Source organism: Mustela nigripes, chromosome 1 (genome assembly GCF_022355385.1).
Source record: "Mustela nigripes isolate SB6536 chromosome 1, MUSNIG.SB6536, whole genome shotgun sequence".
Lineage (NCBI taxonomy): Eukaryota > Metazoa > Chordata > Mammalia > Carnivora > Mustelidae > Mustela > Mustela nigripes.
Window position 1 is genome coordinate 1,341,208 of NC_081557.1, and position 8,700 is coordinate 1,349,907.

Sequence of the window (8,700 nt, forward strand, 5' to 3'; positions counted from 1 at the left end):
CTCTCCTCACGTTCAGCCCAGACAGGCCGTCACCCCCTCCCGCAGGGCCTCTGGGAGGGAGAGAGCCCAGCGTCCCTGGAGGGACCCCTGTGGGTGGCCTGGCACCCAGGTCTCGGGGAGGACCCTCCTCCCAAGGGAGTTCCCCAGTTCCTGAGGGCCAGCAGTTCCGGCTCTGAGGTGGGGCTCCCCGAAGCCCGGCCTCTTACCCCCTCCCCCACCAAGACGACGGTCTCTTTCCTGGAGGCCTGGCCACGGCACCCAGCACGGTCCCCACGTCCCCTGGGTAGAGAGAAAGGCCTGGAGGCCAGGCCAGCCACAGGAAGAGCGGGAAGCAGGTGAGAATGAGACACACCTGGGGGTCTGCCCCCCCATCCGGCACCTGGGGGGGCTTCCTTTTCCCCAGGAGGAGGGCCCACAGGACAGACAATTCCAGTCAGACTGAAGGTGGAGGGGGTGGCTGGCTTGGCTTTCAAGGGTGCCAGGCTCCAGGCCACCACGGAGCCCCCTCTGCTCCTGCGTCGATGAGGCAGGCTAGGTCCAGCACAACCCCCAGGCAGGTCAGGTCGGAGGGCAGGGAGTGACCAGGAGGGCTTCCTGGAGGAGGTGGGGCTCACGCAGGCCTTGAAGGGTGAGTGGGTGGGGGATGGGAGGGAAGGGCCGTGGGAGCAGAGCCGGGACCAGGCAGGGAGGCGGCCAGGAGGCCGTGCGGTCCCCAGGGAGCCACGGGGTTGTGTCTGCATGTGCAGGAGGGAGCGTCTCTGTCCCGCGTCCGGGGCCGGGATTCCATTCAGGAAGGACGCCCTGCGGCTCCCTTTCTGGGCGGGAGAGGGACCTCCCCGCGGGGCCACCGGCGCCTGAGCAGAGGGCGACCCGGGGAGCTGCGGCGGGAAGGCGGCCCCAGGCGCTGGTGCAGGAGAGCCCTCGCCAGGCGGGCCCCCCGAGTCGCCGCGGCTTCCCCCCACCCCGCACCCCCGCCCAGGGCGCCCCGCTTCCCCGAGTCGCGGTCTGGGTCCCACGGAGCCCGCGGCGCCACCTGGTGGCTGCGCGTCTGCCCGAACCTTCACCTCCGTGAGGACCTGGAGGTCCTGAGGGACCCTGTGCCCTTCCCCCGGCCTGGGGGTCCCCAAGCGCCTGTGACCGGCACCCCCCCGTGTCCCAGGACCCTCAGGGGCCAGCTCCAGACATGGCCCATGGTCCAGGGGTCCATCTTCCCTGGGGTGGCCGGGGAATTCTGCCAGGCCCCCGGAGTCCGTGCCCACGCTGCCCCGCCGCGGGCACAGGCAGAGGCACACACACGCGGGCACCCCACCGACCTGTCCACTCTCTCTCTCACACACACACACACACACACACATTCCGTGCTGACGTGGCTCCTGGAATTCTCAGCCATGAACGTCTCCCATGAAGCGACTTTAATTCCAGAAGACACGTGGGCTCTGGCATTCCAGAAAGTCTCGCTGACTGTCGGTTCCATGGGGGAGCTGGGGGCTCTGGGTTGGGCCTCTGGCGTCCTGCTCCGAGGACCCCGCGGGACCCCGACAAGCCCACAGTCCGCCCGCCGCCCCCCGGGGCCCTCCGGCAGCCACCCTGGGAAGCGGAGCCCCCTGCGGCATCCTTCAGAGGACAGAGGCTGGGGGAGGCCTATGGGCCGCCCTGAGCACCCACACCCCACAGCAGAGGCTCCCCCAAAGGAACCAGAATCAGCTCCGTCACTTGTGGGGCCCATAAAACACGCAGCCTTTGGTTCGAAATGGTTAGAATTTCAAGACAGCCACGGCGGGCGTTAAACCAGGCCCGGGCCCCTCTGAGCCCGGTTCCCTGCCGCGCGGGGCCCGCCTCCTCATCCCTTCTCGGGGCTGCGGCTCCCTGGCCGTCGGCTCCTCTTCTCAGCTGCCTCCTCCCTATCCGTACAAGACCCCATGGGAACAACACACACAGCCCTCCCGGTGACACGGCTAGGCCTGGGACGGGGGACACCTGGGGCCTGGGCACTCTCAGGGCCAAAACTCCCTCCACTGAACTCTGAAGGCTCAGGTTGGTGCTGGGAGTAGGGTGGCCCCTGTCCGACCTGCTGGGGAGGGGGCGTTGGTGCTGTGTGCATGGGTGTCATGGCCACGTCCGGGTCCCTGGGTTGGGGGGTGGCAGGCTCCAACCTTGGCTGCTGGAGGAGGCCAGGAGAAGCTAAGCCGGTGGGGGGAAGGTGCCCGTGGGCCTGGGGTCTCAGTGGGCACCACCGTGGCCTCCAGCACCCCCAACTCTGCGTCCCCGGTCCCTGGTGTGGGTGGGAGCAGCCAGCCCCGGCTGGCCAGGTGTGCTCCCGCCCCGGGCCCCCGGCAGGTAGGCTGCGCCGCGCCCCCTCCCCCCCACCGGCAAGAAGGGTGGCAGGTCGGCAGGTGGGCAGGTCTGGGCAGTGGCTGCTGAGTCAGTCTGCAAGGAATGTTCTGGCCGCTCCCGGCTTCACCCTGTCCCTGCCTGCTCCCACCTCTCCCTGCTCCCCAGGCGCTGCTGGCACCCAGCCCATGCCGGGAATGCATCTCCAGCCCAGGCTTGCTTGGACAAGCTCTCCCCGGCAGCCGACCCCCACTCCTCCCCCATGTGCCCCTGTGACCCCAGCAGAGCCCTGGCCCCCCAGAGTCCCCATCTCCTTGCTCCCTGAGCACTCCAAGGCTGGGGGGGTCCACCTGTGTGACCGAAAAACCAGAGTGGGCCTGAGGTCAGGGCCAGGGATGAGTCAGGACCCCGGCAACAGCCCCCAGGCAGGGACCAGGGCCCAAGGGAGGGAGCCCCGGAAAGAATGGGCTTTCCTGGAGGAGGGGGCTCTGTCAGGAGGACACCTGGCCTCCTCGGCTGGGGCTGGGGGCTGGGGGCTGGGGAGGTGGCCAGGAGGCTGGGCCTGTGGCAGCCAAGCTGGCACTTTGGCCAGAGCCCAATGCCTCCCTCCCCTTGGCTCTACTCAGAGCCCTTGCCCAGGCAGACCCCAGGCTCGCTGCTGCTGGGCAGTGCGGCAGTGGGCCGGGGGCTGAGGGGCCAGCCCCAGAGGTGAGCCAGCCACCCCTGCTGTCTGCTCCCAGCCAGCAGGGAGGGAAGATGGGGCCCCCCGTGGGCCCCCACAGCACCCCGGCCCCGGCCGGCACCACGGCTATACCCGGGCTCATTCCGGACCTCATCGCCAGGCTCCCTTGTGAGTTGTGGGATTCCCCAGAGGTGCATGGGGACGGTGGGCCTGGAGGGGTCAGGTGCTGTCCGGGGGGGCATCTCCGCTCCATTCCCGCACCCCCCACCCCGCCCAGGGCCCCGCTGGGCAATCATTGTCATTGCTGTGGCTGCCGGCGTCCTCATGGTCTCCTGCCTCCTCTGTGCTGTCTGCTGCTGCCGCCGCCGTGGCCACAGGAAGAAGCCCAGGGACAGGGAGGCTGTGGGCCTGGGCAGTCCTCAAGGGACCACCAGCTCCCACCTGGTGAGGACACCCGCGCTCCTGGAGCCCTGCTCTGGGCTGGGCCATCCCCGAGAGCAGCTCAAGGCCCAGCTTCAGGGCAGGCTCCGGCCCCAGCGATGGTCTGGTCTCCATAGGAGCAGAGGCAGGGAGGGCCCCCCACCCCCGCCCCCGCAGTAGAAGCGGCGAGCCACGGTATTAGGGAGGCACGTGGGACTAAGGCCTGGAGGCCCCGAACGCCGGCCCCAGAGGTTGGTCCCGGGCCCCAGGGAGCCACGGGAAGGTCCGGGGAAAGGCAGTGGTGCTCGAGGTGGCTCTGGAGGAGACCAGTCCACTAAGCCCCATCTCACAGATGGGGTATGCGCTGAGGGTATGAGCCCTTGCGTGGCCTGGCCTGGGCGTCCCAGCAGCACCTGTCGCCTGTCCCTACTTTCTCCAGGTGCAACCGGATGTGGATACCTCAGAGACTGCCCCGGAGGACGCCCAGCACTGGGGGCGCCTGCAGCTCTCCCTGGAGTATGACTTCTCAAGGCAGGAGGTGTGCGGCCCCGGGCAGGCCCTGAGGGTCTGCGGGTTCAGGGAGGGCTTGGGTGTCAGGCTGGTGCTGGGTGCGGGGCTGACCAGGGAGGGGCCCAGGCTGAGTCCCCTCGACTCGCAGATCAAGGTGGGCCTCAAGCAGGCCGCGGACCTGAGGGCCTGTGGGCCGGGTGGCACGGCGGACCCCTACGCCCGCGTCAGCCTCTCCACCCAGGCAGGGCACAGCCATGAGACGAGGGTGCACCGCGGCACACTCTGCCCCGCGTTTCAGGAGACCTGCTGCTTCCACGTGCGTCGGGGCTGGGGGGCCGCGGGGGGGCGCGGGGGGGCGCAGGCTGGGGGAGGGGTGCCCGGCTCACACCCGTGTTCACAGATACCGCAGGAAGAGCTGGCTGGGGCCACGCTGCGGGTGCAGGTGCTGGGCTCCAAGCGCTTCTCTGCCCCCGAGGCGCTGGGGGAGCTCAGCCTGCCGCTGGGCGCCGTCGACCTGCAGCACGTCCTGGAGCAGTGGTACCAGCTGGGCCCGCCGGGCGCCGCGGAGGTGAGGCCACGCGCTGCGGGGCTCCAACCTGTCCCTGCCCTGGCTGCCTCGGCGAGACTGAGGTCCCCTCTCACTGCCCGTAGCCCGAGCCATCGGGAGAGCTGTGTCTCTCGCTCCGCTACGTCCCCAGCTCGGGTCGGATGACCGTAGTTGTGCTGGAGGCGCGAGGTCTGAGCCCGGGCCTGGCAGGTGAGAGCCGTGCGTGTCCTTCTGCGCGGAGAGGGGGCCCTGGGCTCGGCCCTCAGACCTGGGACACCTCGGATCCCTTTCCTGCCCAGACCCCTATGTGAAGGTCCAGCTCATGCTGAACCAGCGAAAGTGGCGGAAGAGAAAGACGTCGGCCCGCAAGGGCACCGCCTCCCCCTACTTCAACGAGGCCTTCACATTCCTTGTGCCCTTCAGCCAGATCCAGGTGGGCTGCCTGGAGGAAGGGTGGGGGGGGGCCCTTGGGGCCAAACCGACTGCTGACTTTCTCTTCCCCCATGCACCTCGGCGGGCCTCCGCCCAGAGCGTGGACCTGGTGCTGGCTGTCTGGGCCCGGGGCCCACAGTTTCGGGCTGAGCCGGTGGGCAAGGTGCTGCTTGGTGCCCGGGCCTCTGGTCAGCCCCTGCAGCACTGGGCAGACATGCTGGCCCACGCCCGGCGGCCCGTCGCCCAGTGGCACCCACTGCGTCCGGCCAGGGAGGTGGACCGTGCTCTGGGCCTGAAGCCCCGCCTGCATCTGACCTTGCCTGGCTCCCGGGACTGAGGTGGGGGTGCTGCCCTGGCTTCCCCGGGGGGCACCGTAATAAATCCCTGTTCTTGCCGTGGCCGAGTGTCCTTTCTGAGACCACAGACACTGTGGGGCCAGGGGCTCCTCCGGCACTGCTGCGGACAGGACTCCTTCCAGGGTCCTGGGGCCCTGAGGCCTCTGACCCGTGCCTGACCCCTCGGTGGTGTGACGGGGTCCCCTCTGGGGCCGGGAGGGAAGGTGCAAAGAGGAAGGCAGCCCTCGCTGGCAGTGGGGCCGCAGGGTCTGGGAGGGAGGCTGCAGCCGGCCCCATGGGGACACAAGGGGAAATCAGGAGGCAGTTGGGGGTGGTCACGGCCGAGGAAAAGGACCCCAACCCAAGGGGCCGCTTTAGCCGCCCGCAGGGCCCCCCCACTTTCCGACGGCGGCTGCCACGGGCCTCCCCATCCAGACGGCAGGGGGCGGTAGATGTCTTCAGAAGCCGCGGGCCTCGGGGGCTCAGCCCTGGCCAGGAATGCAGCTCTAATCCCCACACATCTGGACGGCTTTAGCTCCCCCTGACCCTCCCCACGGCCCGTGAGGCCGGCGGGGCTGGGGCCACGCGCCCCCAGCTCAGAGGATTCCAAGTCATGGTCCTCCGGATGTCTCTGCTGGGTGGGGGCCCTGGGTGGGGGGCGCAGGCCCGGCCGGGGTGAGAAGGGCAGCAGTCCGGGCCTGCCCAGGCAGCCAGGCGGGCCCCAGGCCCCGCGGGTCAGGGAGAGGTTCCCAGGCGGGTGGTGCCGCCATCCTGGGGTTGAAGGACAGGTTCCGAGGGAGCCAGGAACCACCCCAGGGCCGGGCGTTCCGGCGGCTGCACGGCCAGCACCCGCCCTCCCTCCTGTTCCTGGCTGGGGGGACAGGATCGCAGCCGGGGGAGGGCAGCCCCCACCCAGAAGGCCCTGGCCATGGCTGTGGGCCACATTTGGGGGTCCAGGCCTTGCCCCCAAGCTGGAGCCAGCTTGGAGGAAGGAAGGGATGTGGCCAGCTCATGCCGGGGACCCCTGGCCCAGCTCAAAGCCCCGTGGGAGCTGCAGGGGAGCTGCTCCGGGCCCAGGAAGCCTGCCCCCCAGGGGAAGCGGAGGGGAAACTGAGGCGCGCGCCCTGGCTTAGGGCCTGAGTGATCTCTCAGCTGACCCTGAGCCTGTGACCTGTGGTGGCCCAGCCAGGCCACAGACAGCTGACCAGCAGTTCCTTGTAGGAACAAGGGAGGCTTCTCAAACTTGTCACCGAGCTCTAAATAGAGCAACCCAACCTCGCCACCCCCCCCCACCAAGACTTCTTGGACGGGACGACAGCACGCGGCTGGGCCGGGCCAGGCGGCCTGGGCAGGTGGGGAGGCCCCTGTGCCCCCATTGGTCTGAGGAGGGCTCCATGCCCTTTCTGAGCAGGGGCCCAGCCTGGGGGAGGCCATTTATACCCCTCCCCCTGGGCCCACCAGCCCAGCTTGCCGCTGCTGGCCTGACCTCGCTCCCAGTGCTGCTGCCCAGACGCTAGGTGAGGCCAGCCCGGCCAGCTTAGGCCGAGGACACGCGCTTCTTGAGCTGGCTTGCAGGATAACTTCCCAGGGTGGGGGTCCTGGGGGTTGGGGTCTCCAGCAGCCTCTCTGGGGGAGCTCCATGGAGTTGGGAGCCAGGCAGAGATGCATCCGGAGGGGGCGGGGGGTGCAGGGGTCACAGACAGCCCCCAGATCACGGGGCCTCACTTCTGGGCGGGACATGAGGAGGGGATCTGACGGGCCGAGGGACCCCAGCCCCAGGCAGGAGCAGTTTCTTGCATGCACTTGGGCCCAGAGCCGAAGGAACAGAACTAAAAATAGCTGGGTGGCTCTGGTGGCCACCTGCGAGGGCCCGCCCCCCCCCCCCCCCCCCCCCGAGCCCAGGGACAGCTGCAGCAGTCCGGGCCCCGCCCAGGACATTTTGGGAACACTTTCTCCTCTTCTCACCCTGGGAATCCCAAGACAGCGCCTCCAAGGAGGCCAGAGCTGGGCAGGGCGACAGGGGGGCAGGGTTGGTGTGAGGCCTGGCCCCCCCAACGTGGGCAGCGGGTATCCACGGAGGGATGGGGACCGTGGCCCTCATGCCCAGACCTTTTCTCTCCCACAGGCTCTAAGCACAGGACATCAGGATGGGGGAGTAAGTCAGCCCCAAACCCAGGGCCCCTGCTGCCCTCCCCCACCTGGGGGGGTCTCTGAAGCTCCCCCAGCCCCCTCTGGCCACCTTCACTAGCAGCGACCCCATCCCACGGCCCCATCCATGTCCCTAACTTCTCTCTTCTCTTCCCCCCACTCTCGCCCCCTCCCTGGGACAGTGAGGAGGTGAGTACCTGCTTGGGGTGCCGGGGGAGGGCATGAAACACAGAGCGGATGGGACCCCCTACCTGGGGCAGGTCAGAGGTCGAAGCTTAAGGGAAGCTGACCAGCCCGCCCCCTGAACGCGCCCCACCCAGCCACCTAGCCACGCAGAGACAGAGGAAGTGGTCTCAGCGCCTCCCAGGGGAGGGGAAGTGAGGCCGTGGCTGGTTTCCAGAATCGCTTCTCCTTTTCCACTGCACCCCCCCGCCCCCGGCCCTGCTGGGTTCCCTTGCCTCTCCCGCTGCTCCGGAGGCATCAACCTTCTCCACCCCACACCCCGAGCCTTTGGACCTCACCTGCCACGTGGGCACAGGTGTTCTGGGCCCGGGGCCCCCGAGCAGGCCTCAGGAGCCCCAGGTCCAGCTACCTCCTAGACGGGTCCCACCGGCCCCCCCGGGAGACAAGTGTGGAGGGATGTGGGGGTGCTGGGGACCCAGACGGGCCCTGACTCTGCTTCCTCCCTCCAACCCTTCAGAAACGCAACAGGGCCATCACGGCCCGGAGACAGCACCTGAAGGTAGGTGCTGTCCCCCGAGAGGGCCATCCTGGGTCCTGGGGTGTGTGCGGGGCTGGGCCCGCACCGTCCCTCACTGGTCTGCCCCCTGCGCCCCTGCCCCCTGCAGAGTGTCATGCTCCAGATTGCGGCCACGGAGCTGGAGAAGGAGGAGGGTCGCCGGGAGTCGGAGAAGCAGAACTACCTGTCCGAGCACTGCCCCCCCCTGCACCTCCCCAGCTCCATGTCCGAAGTGCAGGTACCCCACCCCAGCAGCACTCAGGCCTGCTGCCTCGGTTTCCCCGTCGGTGCAGAAGGTGGTTAGGGCAGGTGGAGGTGAACCACTGCCCCCCTCCCACCGGCCGCCCCCTCCCCCAGGAGCTCTGCAAACAGCTGCACGCCAAGATCGACGCTGCGGAGGAGGAGAAGTATGACATGGAAGTGAGGGTCCAGAAGAGCACCAAGGAGGTGAGCGGGCGAGGGGCGGGGCGGGGCCGGGCGAGGGGCGGGGCGGGGCCGGGCCGGGGGCGGGGCCGGGCCGGGCCGGGGCGAGGGGCGCTCCAGCCCCCGGGGGTAG

The 8,700-nt window shown here is 69.3% G+C and overlaps 1 protein-coding gene across 5 annotated transcripts in view; it reads left to right on the top strand.

The window, feature by feature from the left end:
• The first annotated feature begins 251 nt into the window (after positions 1 to 251).
• TNNI2 (troponin I2, fast skeletal type) overlaps positions 252 to 8,700 on the top strand; it is a 9,067-nt gene continuing 618 nt past the window's right edge. The window contains exons 1-13 of one of the 5 annotated variants that reach the window (XM_059398482.1): positions 252 to 335; positions 3,072 to 3,181; positions 3,291 to 3,457; positions 3,571 to 3,684; positions 3,873 to 3,971; positions 4,092 to 4,259; positions 4,344 to 4,511; positions 4,595 to 4,700; positions 4,790 to 4,923; positions 7,383 to 7,412; positions 8,106 to 8,147; positions 8,254 to 8,382; positions 8,502 to 8,591. In XM_059398482.1, coding sequence (XP_059254465.1) covers positions 3,088 to 3,181; positions 3,291 to 3,457; positions 3,571 to 3,684; positions 3,873 to 3,971; positions 4,092 to 4,259; positions 4,344 to 4,511; positions 4,595 to 4,700; positions 4,790 to 4,923; positions 7,383 to 7,412; positions 8,106 to 8,147; positions 8,254 to 8,382; positions 8,502 to 8,591 — 1,341 coding nt within the window. In that variant the 5' untranslated portion in view covers positions 252 to 335; positions 3,072 to 3,087. Of the gene's footprint in view, positions 336 to 358; positions 629 to 3,030; positions 3,182 to 3,290; positions 3,458 to 3,570; positions 3,685 to 3,872; positions 3,972 to 4,091; positions 4,260 to 4,343; positions 4,512 to 4,594; positions 4,701 to 4,789; positions 4,924 to 5,019; positions 5,261 to 7,382; positions 7,473 to 8,105; positions 8,148 to 8,253; positions 8,383 to 8,501; positions 8,592 to 8,700 lie in introns of those variants that run through there. The other 4 variants (XM_059398491.1, XM_059398520.1, XM_059398501.1 and 1 more) reach the window with 4 other exon arrangements.